This window comes from Saimiri boliviensis, chromosome 4 (genome assembly GCF_048565385.1).
Source record: "Saimiri boliviensis isolate mSaiBol1 chromosome 4, mSaiBol1.pri, whole genome shotgun sequence".
In the NCBI taxonomy this organism is placed as follows: Eukaryota; Metazoa; Chordata; class Mammalia; order Primates; family Cebidae; genus Saimiri; species Saimiri boliviensis.
In genome coordinates, this window is record NC_133452.1 from 99,198,314 (window position 1) to 99,219,676 (window position 21,363).

The following is a 21,363-nucleotide window of genomic DNA, read 5'->3' on the forward strand; positions in this document are numbered from 1 at the left end:
GAAGGTGTCTCCTTTGAACGTTTCACTTTTAATGAACTATTTCGTGTACTGCGAGGATCAATGAAGTGGTGAGGATATTTCTATTTTAAAACTTTCTTCTCCTCCCTCATTGAGGTACGAGGGGGAGGGCGTTTTATTCACCTAGGTATGACTAGATACCCGCACCTACTACATATTTAATTTGTGTTTGCTGAAAGAATGGCCTAGGAAATGTAGGTGCGCGTTACCATATTTATCTCTTTGTTTCTAGCTGCCTGGACGAATTACCGTATTTCCTGTCCCAGGAGCTCCCAAAACCTTTGGGGAAGGAACGCACTTCGGGAGGCACGTACAGGTGGGCCTGTTTGTCCCTTTCCACCCGTACAATGGGGGCCCACAAGGCGCTGTCCCCATGCCCCCAGAGGCCTGTATCGGCCCAGAGAAGTCCACCTGCGCTGGTCCGTGGAGCCCCGCCCAGCTAGGTGAGCAAGGGGGCGGGGCCCGGGGGCGCGGTGACGCGTGACGCCGGATCCCGGAAGTGACGCGCTCGTGGGGAAAAGGCAGGGAGGGGGGTGGTGTCCCCAGCCGGTTTGGGGGGTGCGTTGCCCGGAGACGGAAAGTTTGGGAGCCGGAGCAGGCTCGGCTGCAGCCCCGGGGACGGGGTCCAGCGGGTGGCGGCCCTGGGGATGGGGAAGGAGCAGGAGCTGCTGGAGGCGGCCCGCACCGGGCACCTCCCGGCGGTGGAGAAGCTGCTGTCCGGGAAGCGGCTCTCCTCGGGCTTCGGGGGCGGCGGCGGCGTCTCTGGGGGCGGCGGCGGCGGCGGCGGCGGCGGCGGTGGTGGCGGCCTCGGCTCTTCCAGCCACCCTCTCTCCAGTCTGCTCAGGTGGGTACGCGCCGGGGCCCGGCCGCTGCCTGCAGAGCCCTTCTCCCCCACGGGTCTCTTGGGTCCCCAGAGAGATCGGGACTCCTAAGACCCGGGCGGGTTGGGCTTGTGGCGTGCCTGGGGCGAGGCAGGCGGCCAGCGGGCCAGGGAACCGGAGGGCGCGCGGGTCCGGGTCCACGCTGCTCCAGGCTCTCCTGGTCTTCCGTCCTGACCCGCCTGCGAAGAATGGTGGGAGTGCCCAGGTGGCAGCCTCCGCCGCATGGCACAGCCAGGCTTCACCCTCGCTCACTATAGGGTGCCAGCTGTCGTTGCTCACAAAAGCCAATTTAGAGCAAATATGTATATCATGTATATACATATGATCTCCCTCACCTCCTGCAGAAACTCCCACGCCCTGTATAATCTCGAGGCTTCTCTGGAGAAAATTCGTTGATTCTCTTAAGGAACTTGGAACCTTCCAACACGCTACGCAGGACCTCGCTTTTGGTTTTTTTTTTTTTTTTTTTCCGAGACGGAGTCTTGCTCTGTCTGTCACCCAGGCTGGAGTGCAGTGGCTCGGTCTCGGCCCACTGCAACCTCTGCCTCCCGGGTTTAAGCAATTCTGCCTCAGCCTCCCGAGTAGCTGGGATTACAGGTGCACACCACCGCATCCTCCTAGTTTTTGTATTTGTAGTAGAGACGGGTTTCACCATGTTGGCCTGGCTGGCTGGTCTTGAACTGCTGACCTCGTGTGCTCCCCCGACCTCGGCCTCCCAAAGTGCTGAAATTACAGGCGTGAGCCACCTCGGCCGGCCCCTTGCTTTTGTTTCTATTAAAATTGCCTCTGGATTTACCGTGTTCAAGATGTCTTTGAGCTCCTCTTGTGCTTGAAGTTCAAACTGTAGTTCCTTGTAGTGAACTTCATTGTGGCATATGCAGGAGTCTTCTGGGAGCTTATTTACCTAGAAATAAAGGCAGAAAGATTTGTTTAGGAAACTGAGGAATGCTTTAAACTTTTCCAAGGTCCGTTGTTAAACGCTTGAATCTGGAGCTGCAAGGACCGATAAAAGATCAGTTTTGTGTGGCTTCAAAGGGGTATTGGAGGTGCTTTGTGAGTGTGAGTTAAATGTGTTGGTTCAGCAGCGCCTTCATAGCCTGATTTCTTTTTCCTTCCTTGTTCTTTTGAGGTTTTTGAGAAGTGGAAGTTCATTTAGAAATGGCTGCTTTAGCTTTTGTTCCCCATTACTTTATGTAACTTCAGTTTGAGTGCGCTTGGACCACAGAACCCTAAGGCTCTAATAAATTGTTATTAATAGATATTAAGCACTGAGTACCAACCCAGGTCTTTCCAGGAAGATTTTAAAAAGCAGCATAAGTAGGTACTTAAGATTTGTTGAAGAAATACAGGTATCAATTGGAGGACAATAAATTTCTAAATAACTGGATGGTAGATGGTATTACTCACTGTAATTGCTAGCAGTTGAGAGAACAGAGACATCATTTAGGGATGGAGTAGAGGTCAGGGCTTCCAGAAGGCGGGAGACTTAAGCTGGTCTTGAAGGATGTGGGGATTTGGGTAGGTGAGTTATGATGGGCGTGTTTCAGGTGGGTACCCCATGTTCAGAGGCACAGAAATGAGAATGGAAACTCATTTGGTGCTTTTGGGGCAGTAGGAGAACTTCCTGCCTGGACCCTTGAGAGTCTGGGCATAATAAAAGTAAATAATAATGGATGGGTATACTTCCATATGTCATATTTGTATTCTCAGTCCCTAGTTCAACTGACAACTTACAGGTGTTCAATAAATGTGCAGTGAATGCATGAATTAGATTCTGGATCTTACCTGGATTTGCTACTCTGCAGTTCTGCTGTCTGAGAGGTGACAAGACTATACAAGTTTGGAGATGCCTCTGTCTTTAGTGAGTTGATGACATAGCATTTGGAGATTTTCCAGAGATATCTTTTTTTTTTTTTTTTTTTTTGAGACGGAGTTTTGCTCTTGTTACCCAGGCTGGAGTGCAATGGCGCGATCTCGTCTCACCGCAACCTCCGCCTCCTGGGTTCAGGCAATTCTCCTGCCTCAGCCTCCCGAGTAACTGGGATTACAGGCACACGCCACCATGCCCAGCTAATTTTTTGTATTTTTAGTAGAGACGGGGTTTCACCATGTTGACCACGTTGGTCTCGATCTCTTGACCTCGTGATCCACCTGCCTCGGCCTCCCAAAGTGCTGGGATTACAGGCTTGAGCCACCGTGCCCAGCCTCTTCCAGAGATATCTTAACCCTCAGCATATCCTGCTAAAGTGAGAAGTTTCTCATATCTCCCACCTTCAAGTACAGGTCAAGTTATTCTTTTTTTTTTTTTTGAGACGGAGTTTCGCTTTTGTCACCCGGGCTGGAGTGCAATGGTGCGATCTCGGCTCACCGCAACCTCCGCCTCCTGGGTTCAAGCAATTCTCCTGCCTCAGCCTCCTGAGAAGCTGGGATTACAGGCACACGCCACCATGCCCAGCTAATTTTTTTTTTTTTTTTTTGACGGAATTTCGCTCTTGTTACCCAGGCTGGAGTGCAATGGCGCGATCTCAGCTCACCGCAACCTCCGCCTCCTGGGTTCAGGCAATTCTCCTGCCTCAGCCTCTCGAGTAGCTGGGATTACAGGCATGCGCCACCATGCCCAGCTAATTTTTTTTTGTATTTTTAGTAGAGACGGGGTTTCACCATGTTGACCGGATGGTCTTGATCTCTTGACCTCGTGATCCACCCGCCTCGGCCTCCCAGAGTGCTGGGATTACATAATTTTTTGTATTTTTAGTAGAGACGGGGTTTCACCATGTTAACCAGGATGGTCTCGATCTCTTGACCTCGTGATCCACCTGCCTCCGCCTCCCAAAGTGCTGGGATTATAGAGCATGAGCCACCGCGCCCGGCCAAGTTATTCTTTTTTGTTGTTGTTGAGATGGAGTCTCACTCTTGTCACTAGGCTGTAGTGCAGTGGCCCCATCTTGGCTAACTGCATCCTTCACCTCCCAGGTTCAAGCAATTTTCCTGCACCAGCCTCCTGAGTAGCTGGGACTACAGGCACACGCCACCCCACCCAGCTAATTTTTGTATTTTTAGTAGAAACAGGGGTTTCACCGTGTTGGCCAGGATGGTCTCTATCTCTTGATTTCGTGATCCACTCAACTTGGCCTCCCAGAGTGCTGGGATTACAGGCATAAGGCTCCATGCCTGGGTCAGGTCAAGTTATTCTTGGTGCGCTCACTCAGAGACTGTTGAAATTCTGCTGAGTATTTAACTGCCATATAGTTAACGTAGTTAAGCAAGACTAGGAAATCTGTTGAGCACAGTGCTTCTACTTTGGGCTTCTTGCTTATGTGTCCCATCTCTGCCATAAAGTGTGGATGGTAACCCTCCATTCCCCAGAGTTAGAGAGCTGCTCCCCTTGACTTGCTTCTGTATCTTTTATAAAGAGGGCAGATGCCTAAGAGCTTCCCAGCCTCTCATAACTATGACTCCTTAGGGGTATGGAGGATCTGGAGGCACTAGTTACACTAATCAGAGGTAACTCTGGTTAAATCTAGTGAAAGATTTCTGAGCAAATGAGACCATGCCTAGGTCTGTACGTCCTCCCCTTTTAGATTTGGACATAGTAAAGGGTAGGTCACCTCTACTCCCAACCCCCTCTCTCCCCTAAAGACCCTGGATTATTTAATGAGAGCTGTGGAATCATAGCTTCAGATCTGGCCTTTGTATTAGGTGCCATATTCTACCCCCATTTGTACTGCCAACTGTAACCTGCCTTTGTCCAGGTGTCTGAGTGATGAAGTAAAGCTGGCAGGAATAGGAGCTTACAGTCACAGGGGAATAATTGTTCCAAACCACACATTTGTTTTCGTATTCATCTGTTTATGTTCCCCCAGCCCCTATTCCACAAAGGCTTTCTGTTTATTCTTAAGCTACAAAATGCCCTCTTCTCTTACTCATCCCTTTTCCTCTACACAGCTTGGGCTTGGGTTTTAACTTCTTAAAGCCCTTCCTGATGACCCTAATACACACAGATCTCTCAAGCTTCTACGTCTTTGGAGCACGTCATCTGTAGTCATTCTTTGCTTGCGTAGCTTTCACAGTTAATCACTTTGGCCTGGCAGTATAATGTTTATATATGGTGACCTTCACTGATTGATACAATACCTGAGAATCAGAAAGTCAGCGAAGAAGACTTCTGCTAGAAAAAATGTTATTATAAACTTTGTGTTCTTCCAGCCTTCCTTATTTACTGGACATTTATTCAGAGATAGTATAGCATTATACTGAAGACCACTTGTTCTTGGGTCAGACTACCTGGATTTATATTCCGCTGCTACCACTGACTAGCTGTTTGACATTATTCAAGTTAACCACTTTGGTTGTTTTGTTTTGTTTTGTTTTGTTTTGACAGAGCCTTGATCTGTTGCCCAGGCTGGAGTGCAGTGGCACAATCTCGGCTCACTGTAACCTCTGCCTTCCAGGTTCAAGCAATTCTCCTGCCTCAGCCTCCCGAGTAGTTGGGACTACAGGCATGTGCCACCACACTTGGCTAAATTTTTTGTATTTTTAGTAGAGACCAGGTTTCACCATGTTAGCCAGGATGGCCTCCATCTCCTGACCTTGTGATCCACCCGCCTTGGCCTTCCAAAGTGCTGGGATTACAGGCATAAGGCACTGGGCCCAGCTTTCAAGTTAACCACTTTGATACCCAATTTCTGTGTCTGTAAAATGGGGATAATACTATCTGCTTAACAGGTATTATCTTAGATAATGTGTATAAGGAACTTACCGTAATTCCTGGCATATTCTAAGTGCTCAATGTTAGTCATCCTCAGTTCAACACATATGGTTTTGCCGTGCTTCACCTGTTCTGTGCAAAGTATGCCAGACACATTATTTATTTTTATTTTAGTAGAGACAGGGTCTCACTGTATTGTCCAGGCTAGTCTCAAACTCCTGGGCTCAAAGGATCTTCCTGCCTCTGCCTCCCAAAGTGCTGGGATTGCAGGTATGAGCCACAACGCCCAGCCTGACACATTTTAGATGGTGTTTTTTCATGCTTGGGGATCTGTTTTCCAAGCATGGCAGATTAGAAAGAGTAAATAAGGGAGAGGACTCATTCATGTACCCAGTGTTTACCCATGATATACTTTGTGCCAGGCCAAGTGATTGCTAGATCACTGCAAAATATGTCTCAGACCTGGCACACTGTAGGTCCTCTATCAGAATTAGCCCCTCTCCATACATGTTCTGTTCCCTTACAGAGGTTTTTTGTTTTTTGTTGTTTTTGAGATACAGTTTTGCTCTTGTTGCCTAGGCTAGAGTACAATGGCGCAATCTCAGCTCACCACAACTTCGCCTCCTGGTTTCCAGTGATTCTCCTGCCTCAGCCTTCCAAGTAGCTGAGATTACAGGCATGTGCGACACCTGGCCATTTTTTATTTTATTTTGTTTTGTTTTATTTTTTGATATTTTTAGTAGAGAAAGAGTTTCTCCAAGTTGGAAACTCTTTCTCTCCTAAAAATACAAAAAAAGGTGATCCGCACGCCTCAGCCTCTCCCAAAGTGCTGGGATTAGAGGCGTGAGCCACAGCGCTCGGCCTTTACAGTTTATAGTAGTATGATATGTCTGTGTGACAGGTCGACAAAAAAGAGACAGAGAAAGCATACAAATTTAGCATAATTTATCCCACCTCCTGGCTTTTTGAAGCTATTAATGTAAGTGTATATAGCCCTATACTTATGTAAGCCCCAAGCATCATTTTACTGTGTCTTTGTGCTATGATTTATGTTTATTATGACTGTTAGCCATCAAGTAAAGATTAAATTATGTTCAATATAGCTTGTTAGTGAAAGCAGAAAAAAAAATTTTAGTTTTCTATCCAAAATGATTTAAATTTAATTTTTGTTACTTAGAAGGATAAGCAATAGATTATCTAGAAAGCACAGTTATTCAAAATGTCTAGGCTTACAGAGGTTCTGGATTGCATGGATTATACTTCATATAATACTAACTCATTTTCTGATTGTTTAATGGATGCATGCCTTTGGTCTATACCTTGGGAACTTGGGACAGGCACTCTATCAAACTTGTTAACTTACGATATTTTTTAGCCCTGGGCACGTAGCAGGCACTCAGACTCTCATGTAACAAGAGAGTTTGCCATGTTTAGAGTTATAGTGAAACACTGATTTCCAAGAAAGAAACTCCTGTATAAGAATATAGTAAGGCCGGGCGCGGTGGCTCACGCCTGTAATCCCAGCACTTTGGGAGGCTGAGATGGATGGATCATGAGGTCAAGAGATCGAGACCATCCTGGTCAACATAGTGAAACCCCGTCTCTACTAAAAATACAAAAATTAGCTGGGCATGGTGGTGCACACCTGTAGTCCCAGCTACTCGGGAGGCTGAAGCAGGAGAATTGCTTGAACCCAGGAGACGGAGGTTGCGGTGAGCCGAGATTGCGTCATTGCGCGCCAGCCTGGGTAACAAGAGGGAAACTCTGTCTCAGGAAAAAAAACAAAAAAGAATATAGTAAGATTTGGTTTAAAAGTAAATTCTATCAACTACAAGGCCAAAAAGATCTGAAAAAATGAAATGTTAAAACCAATCATGGCCGGGCACAGTGGCTCACATCTGTAATCCCAACATTTTGGGAGGTGAGGCAGGTGGATCACTTGAGCCCAGGAGTTTGAAGCCAGCCTGGGCAACATGCTGAAATCCCATCTTTAAAAAAATGCAAACATTAGCCGGGTGTGATAGCTTGTGCCTGTAGTCCCAGCTACTCAGGAGGCTGATATGGGAGGACTGCTTGAGTCTGGGAGGTTGAGGTTGCAGTGAGCCAAGATTGATCTACTGCATTCCAGCCTGGGTGACAGAGGCAGACGGCATCTCCCCACCTCCCTCCCTCAAAATGAAGAAAAAAGAAAACCAACCGCAATAGCTTTAAATTGTAAATTGAATGGAAAGGTAAAGTGAAATGTACTACTTAGGGTTCAGAAGCACAGAGAAACTAAACCAAAGATCATAGTTCAGAAGATTATGTCATGGTTTAGGAACATTCTATACTTGATTTCTCAAGCATGAGAAGGGTGAATAAGAAAGAGAAAGCCAGGCCGGGCGCGGTGGCTCAAGCCTGTAATCCCAGCACTTTGGGAGGCCGAGGCGGGTGGATCACAAGGTCGAGAGATCGAGACCATCCTGGTCAACATGGTGAAACCCCGTCTCTACTAAAAATACAAAAAACTAGCTGGGCATGGTGGTGCGTGCCTGTAATCCCAGCTACTCAGGAGGCTGAGGCAGGAGAATTGCCTGAGCCCAGGAGGCGGAGGTTGCGGTGAGCCGAGATCGCGCCATTGCACTCCAGCCTGGGTAACAAGAGCGAAACTCCGTCTCAGAAAAAAAAAAAAAAAAAAAAAGAAAGAGAAAGCCAAGGAGACTTGCTGGAGAATCTGAAAACTTAGTAGCAATGAATGTGGCAGTAAACTAGTTTTTATGCTGCCATTTTGTGGGGGGAAGAAGAAAAAGAAAAAAGAAAACTATTCCAAAACAGACATGAATTTCCCAAGATGTGACAAGGTTCTGAAATAAGGAATGAAGCATGAAAAATTTTGAAAAATGGACCTTATTTTGAGGATAATAGCAGATTCTCTCAAATGTCAGAAGATACGGCAAGTAATTCATTATTTTAAAGAAAGCTTCCTAATATTAAGGAATTTTAGCTTTTTTTTTTTAATTAAAAAAATTTTTTTAGAAGAGATAGGCCTCTACTTTGGGAGGCCGAGGTGGGCAGATGATGAGGTCAGGAGATCGAGACTGTCCTGGCCAACATGGTGAAAACCCGTCTTTACTAAAAATACAAAAAAATTAGCTGGACGTGGTGGTGCACAACTGTAGTCCCAGCTACTCAGGAGGTTGAGGCAGCAAAATTGCTTGAACCTGGGAGGTGGACATTGCAGTGAGCCGAGATCATGCCACTGCACTACAGCCTGGGTGACAGTGTGAATCTTCATCTCACAAATAAAAAAGAAAAGAGACAGGACTCTTGCTAATGTTGTCCAGGTTGACCTTAAACTCCTGCGCTCAATTGATCCTCCTGCGTTATCCTCCTAAGTTGTCGGGACTGTAGTCACATGCCACCATGCCAGACTAGACTTCTTCCTTTTATTATTGTTACTATTTTTTAAACAATGATTAGCATAACCATTGAGATGGTCGTTTATTCATTCCCGGAATGGATCTGAAGCTTGGAGATTATAATGGCATAACAGCCTTTTCTCACGTTGACCTTTTTACTTTGGCCCACTACTGTGCGAGACTTCTTTCAAAAGTGCCTATTTTGAGCCAAATGATTTTAACATCTTAAGGAAGAGGGCAACACTGACCATGTAAGGACTGAAGAGTGGAAGGGCCTAGAAATGGATCTTGCGGATTTGTCTGATCTAAGTTCCTTCTCTTCTAAGAGAATGCAAAAACAAGATAAAAATGCAACTACCCACTAGCAGAGCAGTTTTCTGGGTCTTCCACTAACCTGTCTCAATTAATTAAAAATAGTTTTTCAAGAATGTCTTTTTTTTTTTTTTTTAAATTTTAATGGAGTCTTGCTTAGACTGGAGTGCAGTGGTGTGACCTTGGCTCATTGCAACCTCCACCTCCCGGGTTCAAGTGATTCTCCTGTCTCAGTCTCCTGAGTAGCTGGGATTCCGGGTGCGTGCCACCACACCCAACTAATTTTTGTATTTTTTTATTTTTTTTTATTTTTTTTATTTTTTTTTTATTTTTTTTTGAGATGGAGTTTCGCTCTTGTTACCCAGGCTGGAGTGCAATGGCACGATCTGGGCTCACCGCAACCTCCGCCTCCTGGGTTCAGGCAATTCTCCCTCCTCAGCTTCCTGAGTAGCTGGCATTACAGGCATGCGCCACCATGCCCAGCTAATTTTTTGCATTTTTAGTAGAGACGGGGTTTCACCATGTTGACCAGGATGGTCTTGATCTCTTGACCTCGTGATCCACCCGCCTCGGCCTCCCAAAGTGCTGGGATTACAGGCTTGAGCCACCGCACCCGGCCAATTTTTGTATTTTTAATAGAGATGGAGTTTCACCATATTGATCAGACTGGTCTTGAACACCTGACCTCATGATCCACCTGCCTCGGCCTCCCAAAGTGCTAGGATTACAGGCGTGAGTCACCATGCCCGGCCTTTTTTTTTGTTTGTTTGAGACAGAGTCTCACTCCTTCATCCAGATTGGAGTGCAGTGGTGCAGTCTTGGCTCACTGCAACTTCTGCCTCCCAGGTTCAAGCAATTCTTGTGCCTCAGCCTCCTAAGTAGCTGTGCTTACAGGGGTGTGCCACCACACCTGGCTAATTGTTGTGTTTTTAATAGAGATGGGTTTTCACTATTTTGGCCAAGCTGGTCTCAAACTCCTGACCTCAAGTGATCTGCCTGCCTCAGCCTTCCAAAGTGCTAGAATTACAGATGTGAGCCCCCACACCCGGCCAAGAATGTCTTAAATACTCTTTTAAGTGTGATTTTGTTGGGATGGCAGCCCTGTTCCTGTATTTTGGAATTGCTGTACTTAATTTTTGCTTTCTCTAAAGCAGAATGTGGTTCCTCTGTTAAAAAACAAAAGGAAACAAAAAAAGATAGCATGTCTGGAAATAACTTCTGTGGTAGTTATTTTATATGTAAAAATCTAGAAGGTGCCTAATCTTAAACTGAATAAGGCATTTACTCAGAATAAAAGATAATTTACACAGCCTAGGCAACATGGCAAGACCTCATTTCCACAAAAAATAAAAAAATTAGTCTGGGAGCGGTGGCTCACACCTGTAATCCCAACACTTTGGGAGGCTGAGGTGGGCAGATCACCTGAGGTCAGTAGTTCAAGACCAGCCTGGCCAACATGGTGAAACCCTGTCTCTATTAAAAATACAAAAGTAGCCAGGTGTGGTGGCACGTGTCTATAATCCTAGCTATTTGGGAGGCTGAGGCAGGCAGGATAATTGCTTGAATCTGGGAGGCAGACGTTGCAGTGAGCCGAGATTGTGCCATTGCACTCCAGCCTGGTCAAAAAAGAGCAAAACTCGAACTCAAAAAAAAAAAAAAAAAAATTAGCCGAGTGTGATGGCTTGCACCTCTGGTCCCAGCTGCTCGGGAGGCAGAGGCGCAGAGGTAGGAGAATTGCTTGAGTACAGAAGGTCGAGGGTTGAGGCTGCAGTGAAAAGAAAATTTACTACAAATTTTAAGGTTTAAAGTCAGTGGTCTCCCTTTCTCCACCAACTTCCAATTGAAGTTCAGTTTTTACCCTCTTAGTTGCAAAACTTAGAGACAGGAAACAATGAAACAAGCTTGTGATCTGAAGAATTTGACTTGTATCTGGTAGCTTCAGTGTGTTCACGGGTCATAGGAGGTTATGGTCCCAGTGAAAGTTGCATCCTTGGCCAGAAAAATCCCTTCAGGAGGTTCTTTTTCCCCCATTGGATTGTTCATCCCAAACAGCTGTGAATTTTGGTTTGCAAAAAGGAAGTCTAGGCTATTTCTGCCCTAGTCTTTTGTAGGGAAAGTAAATTACCGGGTTTTGTAGCCCAGAAGCACCAAGGAAACCCCAGAAGTAGACAGTGGAGAGTTTGTTCTTAGAAAAAGCAGCCTCTCCTGTGGAATGGAACTTGGTCTCTTTTTTGGAGAGCGCTCAGAAAATATTTCCCACACTGATTTCCAAAAGATTATTGAGAGATTTTCTGTGGAATAGAAAATTATACCGTATAATATGTTACATTCATAGAACATCTTCATATAACTTTGGTGTGATTAGAGTTCATGGCAGTAATACTAGAAATTATATGGTATGGCTTTATATTTATCCTTTCTCAGTAATTTGTAGATAAGTTTGTTTAGTTTACAAATCAAAAAAGGGTTTTTTAAAACAGGTCAGTTGTCTCTGCTTTGAAACAAGATAGTTGTATCTGTTTGTGATATTACCGCTGATCCAGGAAGCAAAACTGCCTCCTTGAGGACATAATATGATAGCTAAGGATCAGGCTCTGACCCAGCTCTGTCTTGTGACTTAGGCAAATTAAGTCACTTTTCTGAGGCTCTGTGTCTTTATATGTATAATGGGCCAGGGATGATACCTAGCTTCTAAAGCAGCATTAAATGAGCGAAAGGATGTAAGGTATGTAATGCCTGGCCCATGACAAGGGCTTGGTAAACCTCAGCTGCTAGGATCATCTGATGGGAGCCAGATGCTTGCCACCCTTGATGAATTGGAGTGAGGATCCTGTTAAGGACATATCTTTTATTGGTGTTGCCATTTTAACATTTATAATAATTCATAGTGGAAGCTCCCAACCTTTTAAACTATGAAGAGTTGCATTTTTAAAAGCCTGAAAATTGGCATTGGTGGCAAAGCAATCCAGGTCCACAATCCTTTTTTTGAAACCTTGGGGCCAGATATGTTTTCAGATCAATACTGAGTCCCTAGTGGGATTATGGCAGCACCCTGAAACATTATATTTCTACAGCAAAATCTGTAAATATTCACACTAAATGGGATGAATATGAAGCAGCTTCATATCACTGTAGGTCAGGTTTTGCAGCTAAATGAGTTTGCTGCTAACTTATGAAAATATATTTTCAGAGCTTTTTGGATTTCTGAATTGTTGATAAGGAATTGTAAACTCCTGCCTTTATGGTAGAAAAATTGTAAGACAAATGCACAAAGAAGAAAATAAAATCAGTTATAATTCGACCACCTACAGAAATTAACCTGAAATTTTGGTGTACGTTCTTGTTTTTTTTCTGTGCAAACTTTTTTTTTTTAAAACAGAAATGACATTATTTTGTGCATACTTTGTCTCATGTTTTCACTAACTATATTGTGAAACACTTTCCTATATTTTCTATCCTCAACCTCCTTTCAAATGGATGTGATATCTGTGGTGTGTATGAACTGTAATTTAACCCCTTTCCTGACATGGAACATGAGTTTGTTTTTAAGTTTTCTGCTGTTATAACAGCTCTGTGATGAACATGCATGTGGATAAGTTTGTGTGTACATTCTGCTTATAATACTTGATATATTCAATAGAATGGTAGGTGTAATTTGAATATTCAGCCATTGCAGAAATCAACTGCTGAATATTCAAATTACATCTCAAAATCAACAACAAGAAACATACATGTTGCTGAATTTGAGGACTCATAATAATTCTGACATCCTTGGCTTGGCATGGTGGGTCACACCTGTAATCCCAGCACTTTGGGAGGCTGAGGTGGGCCAATCACGAGGTCAGGAGTTCAAGACCATCTTGGCCAACATGGTGAAACCCTGTCTCTACTAAAAATACAAAAATGAGCTGGGTGTGGTAGCACATGCGTGTATTCCTAGCTACTCGGGAGGTTGAGGCAGGAGACTTGCTTGAACCTGGGAGGCGGAGGATGCAGTGAACCAAGACTGTACCACTGCACCCCAGGCTGGCCACAGAGTGAGACTCCATCTCAGGAAAAACAAATTAATAACAATAATAATTCTGAGGCCCCTTATATCTCCTGGGTCCTTCTGATTGGGAAGTAATGTACTGATTTATGGTTACTAAATACTACTTATATTCAGAAAGTAAACTTTGTGCAAACTCAGGACTTTTAATGGTTAACTTAGGGCCTTACTGGTTCTTTTTCAGAGACCGAATGTTTAGAACAGGACCATTAATAATACAACCACATGGAGCAATATGCTCCAAGCAGAATAAAATAAAAACAGCTTTATGGCCAGGCATGGTGGCTAATACCATAATCCCAGCACTTTGGGAGGGTGAGGCTGGAGGATCTCTTGAGCCCAGGAGTTTGAGAGCAGCCTGGGCAACATAATGAGACCTAGTTTCTATTAAAAAAAAAAAAGTATTAAAAAACAAAAAAAAATAGCTATATTCTTTTGTAAGGTAGAGATGGGGTCTTGCTGTGTTGCCCAGACTGGTCACAAATTTATTTTTTTCTTTTAAATTGTAGTTGAGACCTATTTACAAAAAGACTGATGGCCAGAGAAGATTACAAAACAGGTCAGTTCAGGGCTATTTACTTGAGTTTCTGAAAGGTTCTTGGACTTGCTGATATTTGGTTTTAGATCTTTAATTCTTTGCTGTGCCTGGGGAGGAGCCTCAGTCCTGGCTTTGTTCATAACTATCCACATCATGATCACCACTATTCCTCTGATTCAGCATGGTGGATGGAGTCTGTGCATTGATTTTTGTCCTCAATGGGGCCAGTCGCCTGATTCCCGCTTCTTCAGGTTGCCCTGCAGACATGATCAAACTTCAAAGCAAAGTCCAGGCCATACTGTAGTATTTGAAGTCTGTAACGCAATAGGTCAGAGGTATTGCTACTCAGAGGTATTGTGGGTGGGCATGTATGTGTGTATTTGGGATCGGGGGATGGCTTTACTTCTTGAGAACTTAATACTTCGCTCTGTCTGTGCCAAGGACTTTACATACATGTATTTGCTCAGTTTACCTTCACAACATGCCTGCAAGATAACTGTTGCTATTTCCATTTCACAGATGAAGAAGGGAAAGTTAAGGGAGCGGTTAAAGTGACTTAGTCCAGGGCCACACAGAGGAGTTCAGAGCCTGGTGTGTCTGATTCTAAAACTTTTGCTTGTAAAGCACTGCATCTGGCCACTTGAGAATCAGCCTCTTTGGATGAGACTCAAGCCACCACTTACTATATGCTTAGGTAAAATTTTACTGAAGAGATTAATTAGGGATTTATTTAAGTCCAATAGTTGCTTTTATAGCACTTACTTCACACTTTGCCCTTCTAAGCACTTTACAAATATGAACTCATTTTGCCTCATGAAAACTTTTTTTTAAATAACAAATACACAGATGGAGTCTCATTATGTTGCCCAGGTTGGTCTCATTCTGGGGTTCCAGCAATCCTCCTGCGTCAGCCTCCCAAAGTGTTAGAAATACAGGCGTGAGCCATTGCACCTGGCCATAACAACTGTTTGAGGAAGACAGTAGTTAGTACTGCCGTTTAACTGGTGAGGAAACTGAAGCACAGAGAGATCAAGTAGCTTGCCAAGGTGCAGTAAGCTAGTAAGAGCTAGAGCTTAGTTTTGAATCTAGGCAGACAGGCCCCAGAGTCTTTGCTGTCAGTTATTATTATTTTTCTCTGAGACAGAGTCTCGCTCTGTAGCCCAGGCTGGAGTGCAGTGGCGCACTTTTGCCTCACTGCAACCTCTGCTTCCCAGGTCCCGGTTCAAGCAATTTTCCTGCCTCAGCCTCCTGAGTAGCTGGGATTACAGGAATGCACCACCGTGCTCAGCTAATTTTTGTATTTTTAGTAGAGACAGGGTTTTACCATGTTGGCCAGGCTGGTCTTGAACTCCTGACCTTGTGATCCGCCTGCCTCAGCCTCCCAAAGTGCTGGGATTCTAAGCATGAGCCACCGTGCCCAGCTGCTGTTGGTTATTATGCAACTGGGGCTTTTTCTTTTAACCAAGAATGTAACACAAAGTCCTTGGGAAATACCTCACTACATAAAGTGAGGTAGGCTTATTTAAAAAAAAATAATTGGGCTGGGCGCAGTGGTTCACGCCTGTAATCCCACCACTTTGGGAGGCCGAGGCAGGTGGATCACGAGGTCAGGAGTTTGAGACCAACTTGACCAACATGGTGAAACCCCGTCTCTACTAAAAAAAGTACAAAAACTAGCTGGGTGTGGTGGTACATGCCTGTAATCCCAGCTACTCAGGAGGCTGAGGTGGGAGAATCACTTAAACCTGGGAGGCGGAAGTTGCAGTGAGCCGAGATCGCACCACTGCACTCCAGCCTGGGCAACAGAGTGAGGCTACATGTAAAAAAAAAAAAAAAAAAAAAAAAAAAAAAAAAATTGGGGCTGGTTGTGGTGGCTCACGCCTATAATCCCAGCACTTTGGGAGGCCAAGATGGGTGGATCACAAGGTCAGGAGATTGAGACCATCCTGGCCAACAGGTGAAACGCTGTTTGTACTAAAAATAGAAAAGATTAGTCGGGCATAGTGGTGCGCGCCCGTAGTTGCAGCTACTCAGGAGGCTGAGGCAGGAGAATCGCTTGAACCCGGGAGGTGGAGATTGCAGTGAGCCAAGGTTGAGCCACTGCACTCCAGCCTGGGCAACAAAGTGAGTCCATTTCAGCAACAACACCAACAACAAATTGGCAAATTTCCTGTAATTGGAATACTGGAAAATTAGATAAGGAGAATGCCTTTGCATCCATGCCAAATAATCTATTAGTTTAGAGAAAGTGAGAAAGTGAGGGACTTCCCTATAGCTCCCACATTACATTTTCAGACTTCTGGAAAATTCTTATCTCATGCAGGTGCATGTGTTCATGATTTTTACCTGTGAGAAAATTTAAGCAGTCCCCCATCCCCCGCCAACCAGTTCAAAATGACAAACTTAGTTTTGGATCCATTAACTACATAAACTGCCAGACACTATCAGGGCCAAAGTTTGTACAAGGGAAGTGAATCTAAACAATTGGCAAGAAACCAAAGGCCTATGTATCTTGAAGTTATTTCCAAGTCTACTTTTTTTAAACAATTCCCTCCCTCATTAGTGATTAACAACCAACATTTGCATTTTTTTTTTTTTTGAGGAAAATAATAAGAAAAAGAATAAAGAAGAGGAAGAAAGAGGAAGAGGGAGAGAGGATGGGGGTATTGCTTTGTTGCCCGGGCTAGAATGCAATCTAAATATGGGTATGCCTATAATTGTCCTTAATAATGGAGACATGAAAGAAAATGAGGGAAGAGAGTAACAAACAAGGAGCCAACCAACATTTCGTTTAAACTTCTAAGTTGATATGATGTGGTACTGATAAGAGTGTACATTTTGTGTAAAGTGGAGAGCTCTATAAATGTTAATTACGTCCACTTGTTCCAGATCTGAGTTCAAGTCCTGGACATCGTTGTTAATTTTCTGTCTCATTGATCTGTCTAATATTAATGTTGAAGTCTCCCACTATTATTGTGTGGGAGTCTAAGTCTCTTTATAAGTCTTGTATGTCTGGGTATTCCTGTATTGGGTGCATATATATTTAGGACCTTTAACTCTTCTTGTTGTTGCATTGATTCTTTTATCATTATATAATGTCCTTCTTTGCTTCTTTTGATCTTTGTTGCTTTAAATACTATTTTATCAGAGGCAAAAATTGTAACTTCTGCTTTTTATTTATTTATTTTTGCTCTCTGGTTGGTTGGTAAGTCTCTCTCCATCCCTTGTTTTGAGTCTTTGTGTATCCTTGAATGTGAGATGGGTCTGGGTGCAGCATACAGTTTTAGTTTTTTGTCCGAATTGCCTGTCTGTCTTTGAATTGGGGAATTTAGTCAATTTAAATTTAGAATTAATAATGATATATTACTTTTTGGTATTTTTTAGAAAGGCTGATACTGTTTGTTCCTTTCTATGTGTAGTGGTTCTTTCAGAAGCTCTTGTAAAGCAGGCCTGGTGGTGATGAAATCTCTGAGTGCTTGCTTGTTCACAAAAAACTTTATTTTTCCTTCACTTATGAAGCTTAGTTTGGCTGGATGTGAAATTCTTGGTTGAAAGTTCTTTTCTTTAAGGATGTTGAATATTGGTCCCCACTCTCTTCTGGCTTGTAGGGTTTCTGCTGAGAGATCTGCTGTAAGTCTGATAGGCTTCCCCTTGTGGGCAACCTGACCTCTCTCTCTGGCTGCCCTTAGTATTTTCTCCTTCATTTCAACCCTGGTGAATCTGACGATTATGTGCCTTGGAGTTGCTCTTCTTGAGGAATATCTTTGTGGTGTTCTCTGTATTACCTGGAGCTGAATATTATCCTGCCTTACTAAGTTGGGAAAATTTTCCTGAATAATATCCTGAAGCCTATTATCCAGCTTGGATTCATTCTCTTCGTCACATTCAGGTACACCTATCAAGCGTAGATTAGGTCTTTTCACATAGTCCCATATTTCTTGGAGACTTTGCTCGTTCCTTTTTATCCTTTTTTCTCTTATCTTGTCTTCTAGTTTTATTTCATTGAGTTGGTCTTCGACCTCTGATATCCTTTCTTCTGCTTGATCAATTCGGCTGTTAAAACTTGTGCATACTTCACGTAGTTCTCGTATTGTGTTTTTCAGCTCCATCAATTCACTTATTTTCCTCTCTAAATTTTGTATTCTTGTTGACATTTCGTCAAACCTTTTTTCAAAGTTCTTAGTTTCTTTGGATTGTGTAAGAACAAGTTCTTTTAATTCACAGAAGTTTCTTATTATCCACGTTTTGAAGCCTGCTTCTGTAATTGGAACACACTCGTTCTCCATCAAGCCTTGTTTCGTTGCTGATGAGGAACTGGGATCCCCTGCTGAGGAAGAGGCGTTCTGATCTTGGGTATTCTCAGTCTTTTTTGACTGTTTTCTTCCCTTCGTTGTAGATTTATCCATCTGTGGTCTTTATAATTACCGTCTTTGTAATTGGGTTTCTGAGTGGACGTCCAACTTATTGATTCTCAGCGCTGAAATCTGAGCAACCCACTGCGCCGACTAAATGGGCGGCGTTAAGATTGATGGTGCTTTTCTGACTCTGCACCAAGAACCGACGCTCTGAGGCACCGGCAAAACCGCCTCGCCGGTCACAAGAGTCTCGCTGGCGACCCGTGGGGCTCCTCCGCTGGGAATCTCCTGGTGCGTGAGCAACAAGAATTCATGTGAAGGTATGGCGTCCTGTCGTTCTTTGTGTTTTCACTGGGAGCTACAATCCCGAGCTGCTAGTGATCAGCCATCTTGGATCTCTCTCCCCCTGCATTCTGAAATACTAATTAGTTTGCCCGTAAAATGATTTTCAGACAGTATTATCTGTCTGGTTCAAATGATTGTCTATGCTATCTTGAAGCCTAGGATTATGGGATGGGAAACGTTACTTTCCATAATCCTTGGTACTTTAATCTTCACAATCCTTCAATACAGGTATTAGCACCCATTTTACTGATGATTTCAGAGAGGTTAAATGACTGGCCTAGAACTGGACCGAGGTGGGTTTTTTGCTCTTGTTTTCTGAGATGGGGTCTCACCCTGTCACTCAGAATGGAGCACAGTGAAGCAGTCACAGCTCATTGCAACTTCCCTGTGTTCCAATGATCCTCCCACCTCAGTCTCCTGAATAGCTGAGACTATAGGCTCATGACACCATGACTGGTTAATTTTTGTACTTTTTTGTGAAGATGCAGTCTTGCCGTGTTTCCCAGGCTGGTCTTGAATTCCTGGGCTCAAGATATCTGCTCGCCTTGGCCTCCCAAGGTATTAGGATTACAGGTGTGAGCCATCATGCCCAGACAGGAGTGAGGTGTTCTGTTTGCAAGGCCTTTAAGGGTTCTATTTTATGTGGAATCATGTCTACCAAAAAGATGTCTGAGTCCCCAGTAGTGGAAATATAAGGAAAAGGTGGTATTCTAGCTAAGTAGCTCTGAAAGTACCTATGGGTCCTATATACCTAACAGTAATAGAATAGGTTTATGAATAGGTCTATTACTTTTTACCTACAAATGAAAATACTTTATAGATATTGAAATTGGCAGATATTCCGGTTTTGTTACTTTTTAATCTATTGCTATCTCCATAATTGTGCGTTTAAGACCCAGCTGGAGAATAGTTTTCTTGCTAGTCACTCATTAGCAGTCTCTTTTGCCATCTTTAGCAGACCCAGAGCAGACTTTCAAAAGACTTTTCAAGTAAATGATCCAGGGCTTAGTGCTTCACTTTAAGGTTCAAGTTTTTCTTTTTAAAAGAAGGAGTGTAGGCCGGGCGCGGTGGCTCAAGCCTGTAATCCCAGCACTTTGGGAGGCCGAGGCGGGTGGATCATGAGGTCAAGAGATCGAGACCATTCTGGTCAACATGGTGAAACCCCGTCTCTACTAAAAATACAAAAAGTTAGCTGGGCATGGTGGCACGTGCCTGTAATCCCAGCTACTCGGGAGGCTGAGGCAGGAGAATTGCCTGAACCCAGAAGGCGGAGGTTGCGGTGAGCCGAGATTGCGCCATTGCACTCCAGCCTGGGTAATAAGAGCGAAACTCCGTCTCAAAAAAAAAAAAAAAAAAAAGGAGTATAAAAAAAAGCAGGTCCCATACTTTGACTAGTTATGTTTTGTCAACCAAATTGATAGAGCTGTCTTTTTAAAAGATCTTTTCCTTATCCATTATGATCTGTTAGACTTATTATCTTCAGTTACCATAGTTTCTGATTACGTTTCTCTTTAATATTTGCGCTTTTGTAAAATTTGTAGTTCATTTCCAGAGAAAACAGATGAAAATAGCAGTCCAGGTACCCTAGTGTCTCTCATTCAATTAGCAGATATTTATGAAGACCTGATTCTTTTGGATGAAATTTAAGTCACTTAAAAATATCTGCGTTTGCTGAGAGGAATACATCATACCAAATTCTAAGTTTGGTATAATCTACTTGTGCTAGTGGAATGATATAATAGAAGCTAAACCCAAGATTTTTTGGATGTGTGTGGGGGGTATTCCCGCTGTAATCCATAAAACTCATTTCCTATAACTTCTGTCTTCTGTGGTTTTTCCCCTAATATTGGTGCTTTCATATTGGCTTGTGGGGTTTGATTGTCATTGTAATACACCAGGTTGCCCATAAACCTTTGTATCTCTTTAACAGTCAAATCATCATGTACAAAAACTTGAGTAACTAGGACTACAGGCATGCATCATCACGTCTGCCTTTTTTTTTTTTTTGATACAGAGTCTAGCTCTGTTGCCAGGCTGGAGTGCAATGGCACGATCTCAGCTCACTGCAACCTCCACCTCCCAGTTTTAAGCAATTCTCCTGCCTCAGCCTCCCAAGTAACTGGAATTACAGGTGTGTGCCACCATGGCCGGCTAATTTTTGTATTTTTAGTAGAGGCAGGGTTTCCCCGTGTTGGCCAGACTGGTCTTGACCTTCTGGCCTCAAGTAATCTGCCTGGCTCAGCCTCCCAAAGCTCTGGGATTATAGGCATGAGCCACTGCACCTGGTTAACATCTGATTTTCGAGTCTGCAGCGTTGGGCAGCGAAGCACCAGGCTCACCAGCTGAGCTAACCGGCCGCCCGACAACATCTGATTTTCTACTGGTGATGAGGTGATGAGGTTATTGGAGTCATCACATGGTAAATCTGGTTCACATCAGGTTTTCTAATTACCAGGAACTGGGCCTTGTGAGATTTTGACATAGGCTTAACTGACTGCTTTTTTTTTTTAAATCATTGTTTTGCTTCTGAATAACTTTTCACCTCTTTGATCGGTCTTTGGTTTCGTGTGGTCTTCTGGGTTTGAGTAAAGCAAAATCTTGTCTCTCCCTCCTTCACTGATTTTTATTTTAGCCTTCAGTTTGATGTGTAAATACCTGAATGAAATCCTTAAGTTTGAGTTAAGTCTTAAATCTGTTCTTGTTGTAGATTTTCGCTTGGTTAAGGTCTCTCTGGATCCCTGGAATCTGGAAAGTATCCAT

The 21,363-nt window shown here is 43.7% G+C and overlaps 1 protein-coding gene across 3 annotated transcripts in view; it reads left to right on the forward strand.

The window, feature by feature from the left end:
• Positions 1 to 538: 538 nt before the first annotated feature.
• ANKS1A (ankyrin repeat and sterile alpha motif domain containing 1A) overlaps positions 539 to 21,363 on the forward strand; it is a 204,495-nt gene continuing 183,670 nt past the window's right edge. For all 3 annotated transcript variants that reach the window (XM_039467397.2, XM_039467398.2, XM_039467399.2), the window contains exon 1: positions 539 to 862. In XM_039467397.2, the coding sequence (XP_039323331.2) occupies positions 666 to 862 (197 nt within the window). In that variant the 5' untranslated portion in view covers positions 539 to 665. The remainder of the gene's footprint in view (positions 863 to 21,363) is intronic.